Source organism: Heptranchias perlo, chromosome X (assembly GCF_035084215.1).
Source record: "Heptranchias perlo isolate sHepPer1 chromosome X, sHepPer1.hap1, whole genome shotgun sequence".
NCBI lineage: Eukaryota > Metazoa > Chordata > Chondrichthyes > Hexanchiformes > Hexanchidae > Heptranchias > Heptranchias perlo.
This window is the reverse complement of record NC_090370.1, coordinates 11543362-11565866: the sequence shown is the minus strand read 5'-3', so window position 1 is coordinate 11565866 and position 22505 is coordinate 11543362. Positions and strand designations below refer to the sequence as shown.

At 46.7% G+C, this 22505-nt stretch overlaps 1 protein-coding gene and 1 long non-coding RNA gene across 5 annotated transcripts in view; one reads left to right on the top strand and one right to left on the bottom strand.

The window, feature by feature from the left end:
- LOC137307273 (rho guanine nucleotide exchange factor 25-like) overlaps positions 1-22505 on the bottom strand; it is a 279817-nt gene that overhangs the window by 162384 nt on the left and 94928 nt on the right. Inside the window, exon 1 of one of the 4 annotated variants that reach the window (XM_067976717.1) lies at positions 15822-16507. The exons of the other annotated variants lie outside the window; for them this stretch is intronic. Within the exon in view, the coding sequence (XP_067832818.1) occupies positions 15822-15912 (91 nt within the window). The 5' untranslated portion in view covers positions 15913-16507. Of the gene's footprint in view, positions 1-15821; positions 16508-22505 lie in introns of those variants that run through there. 4 annotated transcript variants of the gene reach the window in all.
- The window catches only part of LOC137307275 (uncharacterized), a 55060-nt gene continuing 43860 nt past the window's right edge, over positions 11306-22505 (top strand). The window contains exons 1-3 of the long non-coding RNA XR_010959093.1: positions 11306-11409; positions 15576-15737; positions 16706-16848. This is a non-coding gene — a long non-coding RNA (uncharacterized lncRNA). The remainder of the gene's footprint in view (positions 11410-15575; positions 15738-16705; positions 16849-22505) is intronic.

The window sequence follows — 22505 nt, the reverse complement described above, 5'->3', positions numbered from 1 at the left end:
CTGAAATGAGGTAAACAGTGAGGAGGATAGTAACAGACTTCAGGGGGACATGGACAGACTGGTAAAATGGGCAGACAAATGGCAGATGAAATTTAACGCAGAGAAGTGTGAAGTGACACATTTTAGTTGGAAGAATGAGAAGAGGCAATATAAACTAAATGGTACAATTTTAAAGGGGGCACACGAACAGAGATATTTGGGGTTGTATGTACACAAATCTTTGAAGGTGGCAGGACAAGTTGAGAAGGTTGTTAAAAAGGCATACGGGATCCTGGGCTTTATTAATAGAGGCATAGAGTACAAAAGCAAGGAAATTATGCTAAACCTTTATAAACACTGAATAGGCCTCAGCTGGAGTACTGTGTCCAATTCTGGGCACCACACTTTAGGAAGGATGTAAAGGCCTTGGAGAGGGTGCAGAGGAGATTTACTAGAATGGTACTACGAATGAAAGGCATCAGTTACATGAAGAGACTTGAGAAGCTGGGATTGTTCTCCTCAGAGCAGAGAAGGTTAAGGGGAGATTTGCTAGAGGTGTTCAAAATCATGAAGGGTTTTGATAGAGTAAATAAGGAGAAACTGTTTCCAGTGGCAGACGGGTTGGTAACCAGAGGACACAGATTTAAGGTGATCGGCAAAAGAGCCAGAGGCGACATGAGGGAAAAAAAAATTTACGCAGTGAGTTGTAATGATCTGGAATGCACTGCCTGAAAGGGCGGTGGAAGCAGATTCAATAGTAACTTTCAAAAGGAAATTGGATAAATACTTGAAGGGGAAAAAATTTCAGGGCTATGGGGAAAGAGCAGGGGAATGGGACTATTGGATAGCTCTTTCAAAGAGCTGGCACAGGCACGATGGGCCGAATGGCCTCCTCCTGTGCTGTATCATTCTATGATTCTGTGATTCGATGTTCCTATGACATACAGATCAACAACAACTACTACAACAACTTGCATTTATATAGCGCCTTTAACATATTAAAACGTTCCAAGGCGCTTCACAGGAGTGTTAACAGACAAAAATTGACACTGAATCACATGAAGAGATATTAGGTCAGGTGACCTAAAGCTTGGTCAAAGAGGTAAGTTTTAAGGAGCGCCTTAAAGGAGGAGAGAGAGGCGGAAAGGATTAGGGAGGGAATACCGTCCGTTTCTCCTCCCACTCCCTCCCCAGTCAGGTTAGGATAATATTAACCGCTTACTGTCTGGCTCACGAGTTAAGACTACTCACTGGGGTGAGGTGCTGGTTGGCTGCAAGTCAGTGTCGTCAGGAGAAGACAGGAGAAAAATGAAAAGAAACTGCGTTAATGAACCCCATGACACATTGATTGTCAGCTATGTCTCTAAAATTCCAGTGCAACAGTTGTGCGTGTCACCAGGACGGGAATGATGCTCTGCTGCAATGGCTCGGTGTCCGTTTTTCCTTACTCTTCCGTGAAGCCCCTTGGGGACGTTTTTTGACATTAAAGGCACTGTATAAATGCGGGCTGTTGTTGGCCCCTCCTTGAGAGATCAGCAACTTCCCCAAAGGGTGTCGTTGCTTTTTTAAATTCAACCTGCAAGTCTGGTGGTTGGCCTCGGGCTGCTGTTAATGCTAAATGGAAATCATTCAACATGGTCTGATGCAAGAAAAATCCCACCATGAGTAGCAGACTGATAAGTTAAAGGGGCTCTGCCATCTCACAGTACTCCTAAACCACAATCACATTTTGCCCTTCAGTGCCTCACACCAGCAGCCATTCTTCTAGAATTCTAGAGCCTAGAAAGTGACTGTCAGCAGGCTATCCAACTGCGGGAGGCACCACAGATCCTGTCCTCACCCAGCGACCACACAGGAGCACTTCAGTGCCTCACACCAGCAGCCATTCTTCTAGAATTCTAGAGCCTAGAAAGTGACTGTCAGCAGGCTATCCGACTGCGGGAGGCACCACAGATCCTGTCCTCACCCAGCGACCACACAGGAGCACAGATCATTGAATAGTGATCAAAACTGGGACACGCTGTTAGCCCAGCTGAGAACAATTAACTCCGCACAGACTAGACTGCTGGTATTAGTGGGTGAACAGGGAATCACAGCGCACAGAAGGAGGCCCATTCGGCCCATCGTGCCTGTGCCGGCTCTTTAAAGAACTATCCAATTAGTCCCCACTCCTCTGCTCTTTCCCTGTAGCCCTGCAAATTTTTCCTTTTCCAGTATTTATCCAATTCCCTTTTGAAAGTTATTATTGAATCTGCTTCCACCACCCTTTCAGGCAGTGCATTCCAGATCATAACAACTCACTGCGTAAAAAAAATTCTCCTCATCTCCCCTCTGGTTCTTTTGCCAATTATCTTAAATCTGTGTCCTCTGGTTACCGACCAGTGGAAACAGTTTCTCCTTATTTACTTTATCAAAACCCCTTCTAATTTTGAACACCTCTATTAAACATTTACCATGTTCGTACGACACTCCTCTGTCTGCTATTTTAACACTGGAGTTAATCTGTTTCATTTAAACGGATTACGTCCTCTGCTAAAATAGCAGGGGAAGGAATGTTATAAAAACATATTAAAGAAATGATCTTCCAAATTTACACTACCGGTGGGGAACATACATTTTGGAAACCATGGGTGCACTGCTAGTTTTCCCAGTATCTCTCTCCCAAATGTACTCCTATTAATCCTCCCTCCTCACAGGTAACATGGGTAATAAATAAATCCGTTGTTGCTATTATTATTATATATTGCTATTATTATTTTTGTGGCTCAGTGGGTAGCACTCTCACCTCTGAGTCAGACGGTTGTGGGTTCAAGTCCCACTCCAAAGACTTGAGCACAAAATCCAGGCTGACACTCCAGTGCAGTACTGAGGGAGTGCTGCACTGTTGGAGGTACCGTCTTTCGGATGAGACGTTAAACCAAGGCCCCGTCTGCCCCCCTCAGGTGGATGTAAAAGATCCCATGGCACTATTTCAAGATGAGCTGGGGAGTTCTTCCAGTGCCCTGGCCAATATTTATCCCTCAACTAACACCTAAAAACAGATTATCTGGTCGTTAGCTCAATGCTTTTTGTGGGATCTTGCTGTGTGAAAATTGGCTACCATGTTTTCCTACATTACAACAGTGACTACACTTCATAAGTACTTCATTGACTGTAAAGTGCTTTGGGACGTCCTGAGGTCATGAAAGGCGCTAAAGAAATGGGAGTTCTTGCTTTTTTTCTTATGCCATGACACTCAACCCCCGACCTGCCCCACGAAAGTGTAAAGTCCTGACTTTAACCTAACTCAACGGGAACAGGGTGGAATTGGGCCGGACACTCGTATTACGTCCCGCCCGACTTTACACTCTGGGCAGATTTGTCCAAATCAGGGCTTATGTATCCCTTTGCTCTGTATTCGTGCACAGAGGGTAGGACCTAGGCCGGGATATCAATCAAACATTCGAACGTACATTAATTAGCTCTGACACGTGTCATTCCCATGTTCCCAGCAGTACTGAAGCCATGTAGTCCTTCTCCATAGAGTGTTTTATCAGCTCTGCCCATACCAAGGCCACGATAGACAGCAAGGTCTGTACATAGCGAGTAGAGATTTTTTTCTCTCCTTTGTTCTCCTCTCCACTCCTGAGGGCGCTGACTCCATGTTGGGGCACAATTTGACAGGTGGCAGATGCCATCTGCGACCTTGCCCAAGTGGCTATTCTTCATGTGAGAGACCTAGACCGCGAGCGCTAGAAGACCATTCTACTGTGGGGGCATCCCAGCCAAGACCACCCTTGATCCCATCCCTACATGCATACACGCACGGGCGCTCTATCCTTCAAGAGGTACTGGATAGGAATCTAAAGGTTTCAGTCATGGCTCAATGATCAGAAAGTCGTGGGTTCAAGTTCCGCTCCAGAGACTTGAGCCCATAATCCAGGCTGACACTCCCAGTGCAGTACTGAGGGAGTGCTACACTGTCGGAGGTGCCGTCTTTCAGTTAAGACGTTAAACCAAGGCCCCGTTTTCCCTCTCGGGTGGATGTAAAAGATCCCATGGCACTATTTCGAAGAACAGCAGGGGAGTTCTCCCCAATGCCTTGGCCAATATTTATCCCTCAATCAACATCACTAAAAAAAAAGATAATCTGGTCATTATCACATTGCTGTTTGTGGGAGCTTGCTGTGCACAAATTGACTGCTGCTCTTCCTACATTACAACAGCAACTACTTCAAAAAAGTACTTCATTGGCTGTAAAGTTCTTTGGGATGTCTTGAGGTCGTGAAAGGCGCTATATAAATGCAAGTTCTTTCTTTCTCTTAAAGTGGGAAACCTGGTTTATTTTTTCCCTGCCTAGCCCAGGAATACTGAGGAGAATTGTGCCATCCCTACCATACACTGTAGGAAGTTTACCAGGCAGAAACTGTTCTGGCACGAGACTACAACTGAGTGCTAACAACGACCACCGATATGATAAAATCCTTGATATACACAAGTCTTAAGGGCTGATTTTAAATTTCAGGGTGGGATGGTAAACAGGCGCTGGCAGATCTACACTCTCAAGCCGCTGAATTTCGTTGTGTACAGTTCCATTGCCGCTGGTCACTGTTCAGTATCTAACTCAAGTGGCCATTTTTGACGTGAACTTTGACAGTGACCACAATGGGGCATCACAGCCAAGCCTGATCCTATCCTTACCTGATGTCCCTTCGCACACATTTTCCAATTGGGGGAAATCACTGAATAATAATCAGGAGCGGGAATCCTGACTGATTTTCCCCTCCCTTACCCACCAGTGCAAAGGACAATTGCAGCACCCTTGTTGCCACCCTGACTGAGATCAGCTAACTCAGCAGCGACTATGGAGTGACCTTGGGACCTTCCTGGTCTCTACGGTCCTGCTGAGCTTTTAGGGCAACCCTGTCAATCTCTTCTCTAATGAAAACAGGCCCAGTTCTGTCAAAGTCTCCTCATGACACAAGTATTTTGAGTCCTAGAATTGTCTTTATTGCTCTTCTTTGAACCCTCTCCAAAACATTAATGTCCTCGCGAAAGAACATTCCAAATATAGTCTCACCAACGAGTTGTAAATGGATAAAGTAACTCACTGCATTTCATCTCAGCCAATCTTGATGTAGATTTGTTTGTTCTGTCAAACAAGGGGAGTACAAGTCTACATAGGTTATGCTGAGGGTTTATAATACACTGGGCAGACTCACTTGAAGTACTGTGGAATTCTGGTCATTGCACTATAAAAAGCACACCCACACATTGGAAAGGGTGCAGACAAAAGCAACAAGGCTCATTCCCAATTCTAAATGGGCTGAGCTAGGAGGACAAGATTATCTCATTGCTGTTTGTGGGACCTTGCTGTGCGCAAATTGGCTGCCGCGTTTCCTACATTACAACAGTGACTGCACTTCAAACAAAGTACTTCATTGGCTGTAAAGCGCTTTGGGACGTCCTGAGGTCGTGAAAGGCGCTATATAAATACAAGTCTTTTTTTCTTCTTTTATTTGAATGATGATAAATATTTGGAATGATCTGCCTGGGTAAGGTAGTGGAGTCAAAGACTTAGTTCAAGGTGCAGTTGGATGATGGGCTAGGTGAGTTAGTGTGCAGGAGAGATGAGCTCAGATGGGGCAAAATGCCTTTTTCTCACTCCCTCTTAGGTAACTTGGCAGGGGGATGGGATACAGAGTGGAGCTACAATAGGGGGTGATGTGCAGCCAAATATAGAGAAAAAAACAAGTCAGCTTGGAAGACAGGGCAAATATGTGAGGGGCAAGGCTGGATGGCATCTATTTTAATGCAAGGAGTCTTGCGAATAAGGTGGATGAACTGAAGGTGTTGATAAACACATGGGAGTATGATATTGTTGCTGTCACAGAGACATGGTTGAGGGAGGGGCAAGACTGGCAGCTCAATATTCCGGGGTACAGAATCTTCAGGTGAGACAGAGGGGGAGGTATAAGAGGAGGGGGGGTCGCAATATTAATTAAAGAATCAATTACTGCCATAAGGAGGGATGATATATTAGCAGGTTCCTCTAATGAGGCCATATGGGTGGAGCTTAAAAACAAAAAGGGGGCAAGCACTTTGATGGGAGTGTACTATAGACCCCCAAACAGTCAGGGGGAGATAGAGGAACAGATATGTAGGCAAATCTCAGAAAATTGTGCAAATAATAGGGTAATAATAGTGGGGGATTTCAACTTCCCCAATATTAACTGGGATACTCAGAGTGTAAAAGGCTTAGAGGGTACAAAATTCTTAACGTGCATCCTGGAGAGCTTTTTGAGCCAGCATGTAGAAAGTCCTACAAGAGAGGGGGCGGTACTGGACCTAATTCTAGGGAATGTGGCCGGCCAAGTGGAAGAAGTGCTAGTAGGTGAGCACTTTGGTGACAGTGACCATAATTTGGTGAGATTTAAGGTGGTCATAGAAAAGGACAGGGAGGGGCCGGAAATAAAGGTTCTAAATTGGGGGAAGGCCGATTTTAATAGGATAAGGCAGGATCTGGCCAAAATGGACTGGGATCAGCTGCTTGTAGGAAAATCCGCATCGGAGCAATGGGAGTCTTTCAGAAGGGAGATTGAGACCATACAATGGCAACATGTTCCCGTAAAGGTCAAGGGTGGTTCCAAGAACTCCAGGGAACCTTGGATGTCAGGGGATATACGAGAATGGATTAGGAAAAAAAGGAGGGCTTTTGGCAGATACAAAAGGCTAAAGACGGAGGAAGCCCTAGAGGAGTACAAAAAGTGCAGGGGGATACTTAAAAAAGAAATTAGGAGATCAAGGAGGGGCCATGAAATAACACTGGCGAGCAAAATAAAGGAAAATCCTAAGATGTTTTATAAGTATATTAAGGGTAAGAGGATGACTAGGGAAAATATAGGGCCCATTAGGGACAAAAATGGCAATCTGTGTGTGGAGCCGGCAGATGTAGGAGGGGTTCTAAATGAATTTTTTGCATCTGTTTTCACTGTGGAGAAGGACGATGTAGACATAGAAATACGGCAGGGGGACTGTGATATACTCGAACATATTAACATCGAGCGGGAGGAGGTATTGGCGGTTTTAGCAGGCCTAAAAATGGATAAATCCCCAGGCCCGGACGAAATGTATCCCAGGCTACTGTGTGAGGCAAAGGAGGAGATTGCGGGGGCTCTGACACATATATTCAGAACCTCTCTGGCCACAGGGGATGTGCCAGAGGACTGGAGAACCGCTAATGTAATACCATTATTCAAGAAGGGGAGTAGGGAAAAACCGGGGAACTACAGGCCAGTGAGCCTAACATCAGTGGTAGGAAAATTATTGGAAAAAATTCTGAAGGACAAAATTAGTCTCCACTTGGAGAAGCAAGGATTAATCAGGGATAGTCAACATGGCTTTGTCAAGGGAAGATCATGTCTGACTAATTTGATTGAATTTTTTGAGGGGGTGACTAGGCGTGTGGATGAGGGTAACGCAGTGGATGTGGTATACATGGATTTCAGTAAGGCCTTCGATAAAGTCCCGCACAGGAGACTGGTCAAGAAGGTACGAGCCCATGGAATCCAGGGTGCCTTGGCACTTTGGATACAAAACTGGCTTAGTGGCAGAAGGCAGAGGGTGATGGTCGAAGGTTGTTTTTGTGACTGGAAGCCTGTGGCCAGTGGGGTACCACAGGGATCGGTGCTGGGTCCCTTGCTGTTTGTGGTCTACATTAATGACTTGGATATGAATGTAAAAGGTATGATCAGTAAGTTCGCTGATGATACAAAAATTGGTAGGGTGGTAAATAGCGAGGAGGATAGCCTCAGTCTGCAGGACGATATAGATGGGTTGGTCAGATGGGCGGAACAGTGGCAAATGGAATTTAACCCGGAAAAGTGCGAGGTGATGCACTTTGGAGGGACTAACAAGGCAAGGGAATACACAATGAATGGGAGGACCCTAGGCAAGACAGAGGGTCAGAGGGATCTTGGTGTGCAAGTTCACAGATCCCTGAAGGCGGCGGAACAGGTAGATAAGGTGGTAAAGAAGGCATATGGGATACTTGCCTTTATTAGCCGAGGCATAGAATATAAGAGCAAGGAGGTTATGATGGAGCTGTATAAAACACTGGTTAGGCCACAGCTGGAGTACTGTGTGCAGTTCTGGTCGCCACACTACAGGAAGGATGTGATCGCTTTGGAGAGGGTGCAGAGGAGATTCACCAGGATGTTACCAGGGCTGGAGCGCTTCAGCTATGAAGAGAGACTGGGAAGATTGGGTTTGTTTTCCTTGGAGCAGAGGAGGCTGAGGGGGGACATGATTGAGGTGTACAAAATTATGAGGGGCACAGATAGGATGGATACTAAGGAGCTTTTTCCCTTCGTTGAGGGTACTATAACAAGGGGACATAGATTCAAGGTAAAAGGCGGGAGGTTTAGAGGGGATTTGAGAAAGAACTTTTTCACCCAGAGGGTGGTTGGAGTCTGGAACTCACTGCCTGAAAGGGTTGTGGAGGCAGGAACCCTCACAACATTCAAGAAGCATTTGGATGAGCACTTGAAATGCCATAGCATACAAGGCTACGGACCAAATGCTGGAATATGGGATTAGAGTAGACAGGGCTGATGGCCGGCGCGGACACGATGGGCCGAAGGGCCTCTATCCGTGCTGTATAACTCTATGACTCTATGACTCTATGTAACACCTCCACTGCCACCCCCGCTGAGATCAGTTAACTCAACATGGACCAGGGATGGAATCTGGGACCTCCCTGGTCTGCATGGACCAGATTGTCCACCCATTGACGATGAATTGGTGGTAAATCCTACCTTCATTCCATACTGGACAGCGCACTTATCAAACACAACATCATAGGAGCTTTAAAGACATGAGATAATGAGAAGGAATCCTGTTTGCACAGATAAGTTTGTGGATCGTGCCTGTTGAGGATTTCAGCCTCCTTATTCAGCTCCTGGTCAATGAGCTCCTGATGTAAAATTAACCTTTCCCTATCAGAAAAGGCACTATTAATAACTTATAAATAGAACTCAATCATTCTTTTTTAACTCATAAAAAATGTTCATGTTTTCTCCATTTATTATCAGAAATAAAAGAATGATTATTTCAATTCACACCTTTGAGAATGAACCAAATCATTATCTACTTAGATCTACAGTGCGGGACTGACTGTTCAAAGGAGAAGCACAGAGAGAGATCATTGAATACTGTATGGAACATGACAGATTCTGAGCTGCTACATCTCATCTCAACAACAACAGCTTGCATTTATATAGCGCCTTTAACGTAGTTAAACATCCCACGGCGCTTCACAGGAGCGATTATCAAACAAAATTTGACACCGAGCCACATAAGGAGATATTAGGACAGGTGATCAAAAACTTGGTCAAAGAGATAGGTTTTAAGAAGTGTCTTAAAGGAGAAGAGGTGGCGAGGCAGATTCAAAGAAAGTAACTGGCTGGGGACGCACAATCCATGGAGTAGGTTTTGTTTGACTTTCCTTTGGGGGCAGTGAGAAGCTTTGAAGAACTTTTCCCCAGGAGGTTAAATGAGCTTGGGTTAGAACCCTCGATTGTGTGTGGCTGGTGGAAGGAATATGGGCTCTCATGGGTTGAATGGACTTTCCTTGTTTCTTGGTTTCTGCTTTTCTGGTGCGAGTACATGGCCCATCGCTTGGGAGGTGAATCTGGGCAAATAATAACAATACAGGTCTTGTACATGGGTCCTTCCTCTACGCTCATGCAGTTCCTTTGTAAAGATGACTTAAGTGCCACAATTGCACATTAAAATATCACAGTGAGTTTATTATTCAAATCCATTCTGATACCAGGGATACTCATAATTTTCTAAGATAAAAATGTCCCAGTGCTTCAATAGTAAACAAATTCTTCATAACGTGCTTTTTCCTCCAATGTTCTCCCTTTCTCACCTAAATTCCATGGGTTGCCACTCATCCTCTGGTAACTCACCCAAGTGGCCATTCTTCATATGTCAGCCTGGGCTGTGAGTGTTGATAAGCTGTTCGACCTTGGGCAGATGGCCAAGTCTAATTCTGACCTTGCACAATGCCCACACATTTGCACTTTGCAGGGATTCGTGTTCTTACTGTGCCCTCTATATGAACTTCTCAAAACAACTGATCCGCTATCGATCCTGGACACCTATTCATTCTGGCTGTGAAGATCACTCGATATTCTGTATCTATGAACATTAACAAGTAGTATGCAGGACAGGATGACATCGTCTGCACTTCATTTCAATGATACAATGAAGCATTTGCCTAGTTCCTGCCTCTGCGATGTGCAATGTAGGTGGAGATCTGACATTGTGCATCTCCCCCCAGTAGCACTTGAACCCACATTCTACTGTTGCGTTAACATCTCAACTCTAGCTGACTAGATACGCCGTCGGTAAAGAAAAAATATATCCAGCCCTTCTTCAGCGTCATAGTTTCTGCCCATCCATCCAATGTCAACCCAAAATAAATTTCAATTGAAATCGATGCATGGGCACACTAGACTGACTGTCTGGGGCTGAAGTAATACCTTGTCCCCTGGGGCAGAGCATGAACTTTCCTCTCTTATTCCTCATATTTTCCAAATAAGCCTTCCTACACACTCTTCCTCCTCCCAGAGTTCTCAGAAACCGAGACGAATTCTGTCATAACCAACTCTAATTCATTTTCTCCCATGACCTCCAATCTTTGGGACTCTTTGCCTCCCTCGGTTTTCCCTCCCTCTTGCAATCGACAGGCTTTTAAAGCCCGAGCTGGGCATCACCTCTTAATTCACCTCATCCTCTCTTTCCCACTGTTTCATGGTGGCAGCCTGCGTTGTGGGCCTTGCCCTTTGCCCTTCGGTCTCTCAGTGGAAAAGGGTGAGCGGGAGCAACAGAATTAATCAGCCGTGCAATGACTCCTGCTTGTGCTCTTTTAAAGAACCCCTCTCCCCACACTTTAAACCGGACAATATCATTTTGCAGTCTCCCTCAGTCTGCGTTGGACTCCTATGTTGTTCATTCACAGAATGTTGAGTGGAAAGCTTATCAGTGATGCTTTAAGTTTCACGAGCCTTGTGTAAGTGCAGTTATTAATGTGTAATTTAGTCATGAAGTACAGGATTGCAATTTTGTTGGAACTTGCATGAAAATGCTGGCACCCTCCCCATTCCCCCACCAGCCTCCCGCCCTCTGTTTCAAAGTTCTCAACAAAGAGGAGGTTAAAGCTTTGTATCTCCTGCTCAGCAGAGTCCAGGGTTCACCCCCCATCTGGCTTTTGTACTGGGCAGCTCATGTCTTGACTGGTCTGTCTGGAAAATTTCTAGAATGTAAATGAGAGACGAGAAGTCCATTCGTTTTTTTTTAAATGGACGTCAGTTTTTCTTTTTGTGTCCTTCTGCGAGATCACAGTGAGTGCCAGTCTGCCGCCATCTTGCCGTTGAACGTAAGGTAAAGAAGACCCTGAAATTCCCCGAGGGCTTTCCTGGTCTATCCCCCCCCACTACCAGTGGAACCCCTCCCCCAGGGACACAGCTCCGACTGCTGAAAATGGCCAGAATTCCCCTCCGGGAGTTCAGGGCCAAAGTTCCTTCTGAGGTCCTATGGTGGCGATGCCCATATCTGGCTGCCATGCAGATTTGAAATTTATGGGCTTTGCCACCATTTTATGCCAGCTCTGGCAGCCTTTTGCAGGTACGCCAGCAAAAGGGAGGGTGCAGCTGGGGGCTCTGCTCAATGTCCAATTCTGGACTTGGCAGAATGTGACAAACTGGTCTAACCCCCCACCCCCCGCTCCCCTGTGAGCAGACTCCACATGGCACCTCCTTGCATGCCTTGGCTGAGACAGATACCTCAGGATAGTGGCATGCTCCATTGCCTGGTGCCACTGTGGACCTTGGGGCCGATTTGCCAAGTTTGTGCTCGTGCCAGGGAGCATCACCTGAAAGATCGGGCAACTTAAACCTCCCAAAGCTTAGTTCCTGTAAAGACCTTCACTGCCCCACTCCAATGGCGGCAGTGTGGGGGGCAGGGTGGTTGGAGGCAGGAGGTCACGTGATGAAACCTCCAGGAATATATCCAACCAGAGTTGGCAACCCCCATTTCACTCCCCCAATTTTCTCCTGAGACTAACTCATGTTCTTCAGGCACTTGCCAAAGTAACCATTCCTCATATGTGAGTCTGTGCTGGGAGGCTATTCAACCACAGACAGCATCACAGCCAAACCCAATCCTTCCCTCCCCTGACATCCAAACATACACATGCAGGGTAGATGCTGAGAGGCTGTTACCCCTAGCTCTAGAGTCTAGAACTAGGGGTCATAGTCTCAAGATAAGGGGCCAGCCATTTAGGATCGAGATGAGGAGGAATTTCTTCACTCAGAGGGTTGTGAATCTTTGGAATTCTCTACCTCAGAGGGCTGTGGATGCTCAGTCGTTGAGTATATTCAAGATTGAGATCGATAGATTTTTGGACACTAAGGGAAATAAGGGATATGGGGATAAGGCCGGAAAGTGGAGTTGAGGTAGAAGATCAGCTATGATCTTATTGAATGGCGGAGCAGGCCTCGAGTGTGGCATACTCCTGCTCCTATTTCTCACGCTCTTATGCACAATGGGATCAGGATCAGGAGCTGGAACCCTGGATGATTTTCCATTCCCATTGTGGTGGCTTTTTTTAAAATTACTTTTTTAAATTCATTCTTGGGATATGGGCATCGCTGGCAAGGCCAGCATTTATTGCCCATCCCGCTGCAACTGCTACCCTAGCTGACATCAGCTAACTCAGCAAGGCCAGGAACTGAATCTGGGACTTTTTAGTCTGAATGTCTCAGTGCTCCCCTGGGCATTGTACTTGCCCACTGAGCCATCAGGGGAAGCCGTTGTGTTTGTTTTTGATGGCGGGCCCCAGTTTAGATTTACTTTTCCTCCCTCCTTTTAGGTCTTAATGCATCATAAGCCAGCGGAGGTGGTGGGGTTGGGGCAGGGGTGAGCGGGAGGCCTACCAGTAGGCTTCTGTCTGTGATGTTCTTCAGCAGGCCAATAGCAGGTGCATGAGGGCATTCTGGGATGGAAGCAGCTGCCATCTTGTCCCTCGCTCTATGTGAAGATGAGGCCTGGATTCCCACTCAGAACTGAAATTTGGGAAAACGCCACAAGTGAACGAAACGTGCACAAATAGATCTTATACTTCTTTTAGACAGTTGGGTGATTTCATTAAATCTGATGAAGGAAAACGCCTGGGGCATTAGAAACCCAGCCAAGGAGATGAAAAACTGGAGGCTGAGCTGAGGTGGCAATTGTCTACAGGAGATGTGAATCAGAAACTGCCAGTGTAAATGTAAACCTCAATCAACAACAGCAACAACAACTTGCATTTATATAGCGCCTTTAAAGTAGTAAAACGTTCCAAGGCGCTTCACAGGAGTGATTATCAAACAAAATTTGACACCGAGCCGCAAAGGAGATATTAGGATAGGTGACCAAAAGCTTGGTCAAAGAGGTAGGTTTTAAGGAGCGTCTTAAAGGAGGAGAGAGAGGTAGAGAGGTGGAGAGGTTTAGGGAGGAATTCCAGAGCTTAGGGCCTAGGCAGCTGAAGGCATGGCCACCAATGGTGGAACGATTAAAATCAGGGATGTACATGAGGTCAGAATTGGAGGAGCGCAGAGATTGCGGAGGGTTGTTGGGCTGGAGGAGGTTACAGAGATAGGGAGGGGCAAGGCCATGGAGGGATTTGAACACAAGGATGAGAATTTTAAAATTGAGGCGTTCCCAGACCGGGAGCCAATGTAGGTCAGCGAGCACAGGGGTGATGGGAGAACTGGACTTGGTGCGAGTTAGGATATGGGCAACAGAGTTTTGGATGAGCTCAAGTTTATGGAGGGTGACACTTCTGTTTAAACTTATCCAAAAGAGACACTAGGGCTGAAGTCTGCCTTGGGCTGTAGCGTAAAACAGGCACCAGCGAATTGACCGCCCAACGAACACTCCACCCGATTAAATGGAAAAAGAAAATCGGGCAGAGTGTAAAATTGGCTGTTGATTCTCTAGCGCCCATTTTGCACGACAGCCCAAGGCAGATTTCAGCCCCATTATCCGGTTTGCAAGGCAGAAATTCCCTGATTTAAATGCGATGTTAACTGTTTGAGGCAGAGAGGGCTATTGAATATTGAATACCACCATAATAACGGGTTCTCTGCAGCCCCACGTTGCTGGACTGCACCCCGACCCCTGCCCAACTCTCCCGCCGTGACATTATTCCCTATAAAGGTGCTGGGATTTCCATCTTGCCTATCGCCAGCACTGCACGCTTTAAGATACCCTGTGCGATCACGTACAGAAAGCGCCTGAGACAAGATTCAGTGAGTCGCTGCACTCGCCAGTGAAAGCACATCGCTGAGGCAAAAAGGCTAAATTCAGACCCTGCTTCGACCTAACAATTGTCTTTAACCCGACAAACACTGGATTCCCAGAACAGCATTCGCCGCACAAACCTTAACTGCACGACCCGACCCAGAAAACAGAAACAGGAGCTAGTCACTTTAATTTATAATCAATATATGTTTTTCATCGCAAATCAACCTGTGCGTCATGGGGGTTGTATTTGATTAAAGGAACCGGCACTGAGTCACATAACCCTTAAACTGCGCTGAGCAGTTTAATCAGGGCATCTTGGGATAGAATAATGCTTGGAAAAATTCATTATAATGAGGCATTTTGAAACAAAAGCACGGAGTTTATTTCAGGCTAAGGATATTTTTGTAAAAGAGCTGAGCATTTCGAAGCTGTTGCTTAATACGATATCTTATAGAATAAGTGGAATCCTTTCAGGTCAGTGGAGTAAACGCGAACAGCTGGATGATTTTGTGTGTGCTCTGATTAGGGTTTGAGCTGACTTTAATCACATAAAGCTTAGTTAACAGTTGAAGCCCTGAGAGTTCATTGTTAACCCTCTCACTGCTGAACTTCTGTTTGTAGATTTTTTATTTTTTGGAATCCAACCTTACTATATTCATTTTTGCATCCCCTGGAGTGCTGCTGGTTATTCCACTGCCTGGAAACGCAAAAACGTACAAAACATAAAGTAGGTCATTGCAGACGGGGACGGATTCTCTCCTCACCTGACGCCTACACACGCGCGCTTTCTAGCAGGAGGTCACCGCTTAGCGATCAGCCAAGACTCCCCCAGTTGGTTCCCACTCTCCCCTTTCCCCCTAGCCCGAGGGCTCCCAGGCCAGTTACAGCCATCTTCTCTGCATCCCTGTGGCTGAGATCAGCAAACCCGGGCACATGACTAGGCATCGAACCTGGGACTTTCCTGGGTTTGCGTGGCTGGCGTTCATGGAATCGTACAGCACAGAAGGAGGCCATTCGGCCCATCGCGCCTGTGCCAGCTCTTTGAAAGAGCTATTAAATTAGTCCCACTCCCTCCTCTTCCCCCCCCACCCCGCTCTTTCCCCAGAGCCCTGCAAATTTTATTAAAAGAATACTTCAGAGAGAGAGAGCTATTCATTTACACTAGTAGTCAAACAAAAAAAGATTTTATTTGATCAATTCACTCCAAAACTACTGTTTACAGATACCCGTTCTCTTACGCGATCGTTCTCAAATCCTTACAGATTTTTGGAATACATCTAAGTGACCTAGTAAGGATTCCGACAGCGTCTCACAGATTGTGACAGGATTCTGCCAGACAATTTTTTAAAAGTTGCTGTCAGACATGATAACCAGAGTATTACAGTACCGCCAGGCTCGTCGAAAATGGACAAAACAGGTGTGAGGTATGTCTCTGTTTGAAAGTCTGAGGAGTCACAATCATTCCAGACACACACACACACACACACACACAGGCTTAAGTCACTAACCTCGTACTCTGTAACAACATCCGCACTTTGCCAGGACCTTGCGGAACAAATGCTGGCACGCGCAGCCCGGCCGCTGCTGCCCGCCCTTCATGCTGCCTGGTTGGCGCTCATGCCAGCCTGCCGTGGAGACCGAAGAACCGTGGCCATATACACTGAAAGAGCCGGCAGTGAGGGAGGAATTTTTTTTATATATGCGAAAAAGCTGCTCACTCCAGAACAGGCACAGCACATGAAGTAACGGTTTGGTTGGCTTGGAAGCGGGTGGAGACTGCCTTTCTCTCTCTCTCTCTCTCTCTCTCTCTCAATCTGTGGCTCTTCCAGCAATCAAGGACCACCCCCTCCCCCGCTCCCTGCAGCACTGACTGCAGATTCTGAGGCCTTGGGAAGGGTTGACAGTGCACAAGCTATCTGCACAGCTGGGTAAAAGTCCAGAGTAATCTTCAGCCATTTCACAGGCTCGAGCTGATAGTCGCCTCTGAGAGAACTCTCCACCACAACGGAACGAGGCAAAATTCCAAGGGACCTGCCTTTGTGTGTCTGTGTGCGAGCTTGATGAAAACCAGCATCTGTGCGAAATAGTCTAAAAATGGAAAGTGTGTTAAACAGATGCAACTTAACCCGTTGAGGGGCCGCGGAGCAGGGTTCTCCCGGTACCCTGTTTATTTTTTTTTAAGCCAGGGCTGAAAGACTCTCTCTCACTCCTTCCTTTTTGCCTGTGTGCCGTTCTGTAGCCCAGACCATAGTAACCGTAATATTTCACTGACACTGCCAGAGTCTTAAGATCAAACCAGAGAGTTGAGGGAAGTTTAAAGGCACATTTCTCTTTTTGTTTCTCCAAACTAATATCATTATCAAGGTTGTTGGTTTTTATTTTGTTTTTTAAGGATTCGGAAAGAATGGTGCAGTGTGATCCCCCTAAAACCCGGCAAAAATCCCACAATCGCACTTTAATTGAAAAAGGGATCGAACTTGTCCGCTCACTGAACTCGAGGCACAAATACTTAGAGCATTCACGCTGTTTTTTTGGGTGAGTTAACAGAGGACTGTTACAAGAGTGTGCTAAACATTTGTACCTGAACTTCAACGATGGGAAAACATAACGGGGTGGAGTTTCCGCTAGTTATATCAGTGCAATCTGGGCAGAATGGGCCGAACCAGCGCAAAGGATATCGGGAATTTTAAACGTAACTGAGTTACGCCAAATGCATTTTCGTTCGTGTTTTCCGCGATCTTTTACGCTGGTTCAAGATTCAATCCGCCCCAATCAGGCCCCGCCCACAAAACTGGCCGCGCCCCCAGGTCGACATTGTGAGATTCCACCGATTGCGCTGGTTCGGGAAGGCTCTTCAAATTGAGCTCATTTTCTTAGGCGCACAGGCACTAGTCGGCACTTTTAAACGTTTTCTCATATCAAAAAATATTTCACTCACTGAGAAACTGACTGGTGTACACCAATGAAACTATTAAATGGTTCAGTGTAGTTTTTTTAAGTCATTTTCAGTGATTTTAAATCTGGTTACTCACAGGTGGAGGACTGGACACTTATTAAAAATACTTATTTTTGCTGATAAACCCACTTTCAGCTGTATTAATAAAACTGAACCAGGTTACCACTCTCAAATACATCAAGGAATACTTTTTAATGGAAAGGGGAGAAAAGCAGCAATTCTGTTCTATTACGCTGCCCGATTGCGCTGGTTCACGGAAGATTTTACGTGTGTGATTATAGAAATGAATTTTGGTGTAAACCTGAAGCGTAACCTAATCAACGCATTTTGGACGGAATTTCCCGATTGCACCCAAAGCGGAAACTCTACCCCTTCCTCGTCAGTCACTTTAAGCCCTGATCGTTTGCTCGCACCACCTGAGTGATCAACTAGGTAATCACTGGCAAACGCAAAAAATAAATTGCAAACCCTAATCCAGTTTTTATCTACACCCATTGTATTCATTCTGGTTAACCAACTCATTTTGACATCCTCCTCCTATTTAAAGGGGCAGTGCCTTTTCCGTTGAGGGAAGCAAAGTACTATGTGTAATTTTCACCGTGCTCATATCACATCTGAGTGGTGATGTTATGCTTGCATGGCCCATTTAGGGCAGCGGTGTGGGAACTATAACTGGTCCCTGGGCTAATGGGCTAAGCGGGGGGGGAGAGGGGAAATCAGCCAGGGTTCCTGTTCTTGATCACAATCCAGTCATTCCTGCTGGAAAGCGTATGCCTGTGAATGTCAAGGCAGGTTTTTCACCCCTGCCATGGTGGAATAGCTGACTGTCTAGACTTATACATGAAGAATACATGGTTAGGTTGGTTACTGGAGGGCTTTTGGCATCAGTGAGAGTCAGGAAAGGAAAGGAGGGAGAGAATCTGAAAAATACTTGCCAACTATCTTTTCATACTAAAGACTGCATAGAATTTACAGCACAGAAACAGGCCATTCGGCCCTACAGTCTATGCCAGTGTTTATGCTCCACACGAGCCTCCTCCCTCCCTACTTCATCTCACCCTATCAGCATATCCTTCTATTCCTTTCTCCCTCACGTGTTTATCCAACATCCCCCTAAATGCATCTATGCTATGCCCCTTTAAGTGATTATCTTTACCCATGGTATAGGTTTTACCAGGTTTACAGACTAATGTAAGAGGGTGTTTTGCCCTCGATTCGCCTTGCATCCCCCCCCCCCCCGCCCCTCTTCCCCTCCATCCCTCCTTCATTTTCTGTGCTTGACATCCTAATTGGCATTGCCATCTTGTGGTATGTGGGGGGAAAGTCAGACTTTATTGCATGGGAGGGTGAGTGGGGGAAATACAGGCATAAGACCATTCCCCTTGTGTGCAGTAACCTAATGACCCAGCAGAGACCAGGAAGGTCTTCCTGCTTCCTGGCCTCTGTTAGCTGATCTTAATTAGACAGTGGTACAATTAGTCTCAGTGGCCCCTGTTGCTCGAACCGGAAAGGGAAGGGGGAAAGCTTTTATGCTCCTGATTGCAAGAGGGTGACCCCTCTATTGCCGGCTGGTGTGGTGGGTGCTGACTCTCTGCCTTCAAGAGGGAGCTGGACCGGTTCCTGACTGAGGCAGAGATCACATCATATAGAAGGTTAGTGTCTTTATAGATAACACTTGGTCCGTGTGATCTCCTGGACTGGTGTCGATCACCCGACGGGGTCGGCGAGGAATTGGCCAGAGTGTTTTCTCCCTTATTGGCCCTGGGTATTTCCTTCTGGTTTTTTTGCCTCTCTCAGGAGATTACATCGCTGCGGGGGTCGGGGGTCGGGAAGAAATGTTTAGTCATGATGGTTCGGCCATCATGGTGTGTGGCAGGCTTGATGGCAGAAATGTTCCTGCCCGTGCATTTTGTACGTTTGTACATTGGGTGAGTGGCGATGCCATCTGCAGTCGAATAGCTTATATGTGCTCTCCGTCTGGTCTGTCTGGTCTTTGGCGAGGTATCAGGGGGCCGTAGGCCCTGACTTGCTGGCCCAGCATTAACTGGGCTGAGATTACTTTGGTCGGGTGAGTTCACTCCTGGGATTTGTTGCCTAGCGACCCCACTTGATCTCTGCTGCCAGTCGAATCAACTGATTTCCCGAGGTCCAAGCGCCACAAAGAGCAAAGAGCCAATTCTCTGGAACATGGAAAATCAGATCGCTTGATCTTAATGCCGTCAGCTACCACCAGCGAAACGTCTTTTTGTGAAAACAATCATTTTTGCGGGTGTCACGTGCACCCTGACTAGAAACCGCAGCACTGAAGACTTCAACAGCTGCGGATGGGATGCATCCGATCAGCGGGAATCTGGTATGGAGGTGGGGGGGGGGGGGGTGCGGAGGGAAAGCAGGTGGAATATTGGGAATCAGGAGGCAAGCAAGGGGTGGAAGGCCAATATTTATCCTTCAACTGACATCACTAAAACAGATGATCTGGTCATTATCACATTGCTGCTTGTGGGATCTTGCTGTGCGCAAATTGGCTGCCGCGTTTCCTACATTACAACAGTGACTACACTTTAAACAAGTACTTCGTTGGCTGTAAAATACTTTGGGACATCCTGAAAGGCGCTGTAGAAATGCGAGTTCTTTTTTTGTGTGGGTGGGTGGGGAGAGGTGGGCAAAGCATTGGGGTTAGGGGCGGGGGGTGGGGGGGGTGAGTCAGTATGCCTTAATCCCACTCCCGCAATGTAACTTCCAAGTTGGCATCAATGGTGGCTTGTCGGGGGGGTGGGTGGAAGGAGCTGGAGTACTGTGTGCAGTTTTGGTCTCCTTACCTAAGGACGGATATACTTGCCTTGGAGGTGGTGGAACCAAGGTTCACTGGATTGATTCCTGGGATGAGAGGGTTGTCCTATGAGGAGAGATTGAGTAGAATGGGCCTATATTCTCTGGAGTTTAGAAGAATGAGAGGTGATCTCATTGAAACGTATAAGATTCTGAGAGGGCTTGACAGGGTGGATGCTGAGAGGCTGTTTCCCCTGGCTGGAGAGTCTAGAACTAGGGGGCATAGTCTCAGGATAAGGGGTCGGCCATTTAGGACTGAGATGAGGAGGAATTTCTTCACTCAGAGGGTTGTGAATCTTTGGAATTCTCTACCCCAGAGGGCTTTGGATGCTGAGTCATTGAGTATATTCAAGGCTGAGATCGATGGATTTTTGGACTCTAAGGGAATCAAGAGATATGGGGATCGGGCGGGAAAGTGGAGTTGAGGTTGAAGATCAGCCTCAACTCCATGAATGGTGGAGCAGGCTCGAGGGGCCGTATGGCCTACTCCTGCTCCTATTTCTTATGTTCTTATGAGCTGCTGTTATCTGTAGAACTGGATTCCAGCGGGACTCAGCTGTGACAGGAAGGGAGAAATTTGAAACACAATAGAGGGGAGAAAATTGAGGGGGGGAGGGGTGGGGGAGTGTTTTAGCATGTTTAAAAATATGCAAGAATTTACGCAACAAAAATGCTTTTGCCGTCACTCTGAGCCGTTGATTGGTGTTTGCAATGATGTAGCGAGCAGGTAAGTTGCTGAACAGGAAGTGACTGGATAGAGACAATGAGGGGGGGGTGGGGGGGGAGTCAGTCAGCTCCCGATCGTTATCCAGCGACCCTTGGGTGTAACTGTGCATGTGCGGAGGTTGGGCGGAGGGGGTCAGGATCGGACTTGACCGTGAGGCTCGTGTGGTTGAATAGCAGGTCAACACTCACCGCCTGGGCTCACACGTGAGGAATGGTCACTTGAGTGAGGTAGCTGAGGGGACTGGGCAACTGTGGAGAGCCGTAGCCCAGGAAGGGTTCACTGTCTACGAAGGGAGAAGGGGGAAGGGGGAAAGTTGGCGGGGAAAAATTGTCAACAACAACTTGCATTTATATAGCGCCTTTAATGCAGTAAAACATCCCAAGGCACTTCGCAGGAGAGTAATCAGACAAAATTTGACACTGAGCCACATAAGGAGATATTAGGACAGGTGACCAAAAGCTTGGTCAAAGAGGTAGGTTTTAAGGAGCATCTTAAAGGAGGAGAGAGAGGCGGAGAGGTTTAGGGAGGGAATTCCAGAGCTTAGGGCCTAGGCAGCTGAAGGCACGGTCACCAATGGTGGAGCGATTAAAATCGGGGATGTACAAGAGGCCAGAATTGGAGGAGCGCAGAGATCTCGGAGGGTTGTAGAGCTGGAGGAGGTTACAGAGATAGGGAGAGGAGAGGACATGGAGGGATTTGAAAACAAGGATGAGAATTTTAAAATCGAGGTGTTGCTGGACTGGGAGCCAATGTGAGCACAGGGGTGGTGGGTGAACGGGACTTAGTGCGAGTTCGGATACGGGCCGTAAAATTGGTCAAAAAGGAATAAATAATAGGGGAGGGAGGGAGGGAGGGGCACGATCTTGATTTAAAGAGAAAGATTTGCCAAATGCATGATGCACTAAAGCCGCCATCAGATCATTTGAGTGTGACATCTTTCCGACAAAGATATATGTCCCACTACCTGATCTCTTGTGTAGCTCAGTTCCACAGCACACAGTACATTTACCAAATCAACCAACTGGGGAGTTCGTAATGTTTTTTCACACATGTATATAATTAACAAGACATACGGAACTGTGACCTAAGTGGTGGTGGTTTATAGATCTAATCTCGACCAGTGTTAAGGTTCAGGTCCATGAATTAATATTAAACTGATGGTAACCAAGCCTACAAGGAGTTACTGAAGCAAGCACATCACTTTGAAAGTGCAAGTAGAAGATTTATCAACAGGTACGTAACTGCACTTTAACATCATTGCTGTAATGCTTACTCCGCATTTAACACGGTGAGGGACGTTAAAGGAAGTTTTTAGTGACTACCAACACTTGACACACATCACGTGTGCCTGTGACCTAAATAATCTGAGATGAGCTTCCAAAACCATATCCACTTCATCACCAAGACCGCCTACTTCCACCTCCGTAACATCGCCCGTCTCCGCCCCTGCTTCAGCTCATCTGCTGCTGAAACCCTCATCCATACCTTTGTTACCTCTAGACTGGACTATTCCAATACTCTCCTGAACAGCCTCCCATCTTCCACCCTCCATAAACTTGAGCACATCCAAAACTCTGCTGCCCGTATCCTAACTCGCACCAAGTCCCGTTCACTCATCACCCCTGTGCTCGTTGACCTACATTGGCTCCCGGTCCGGCAACGCCTCGATTTTAAAATTCT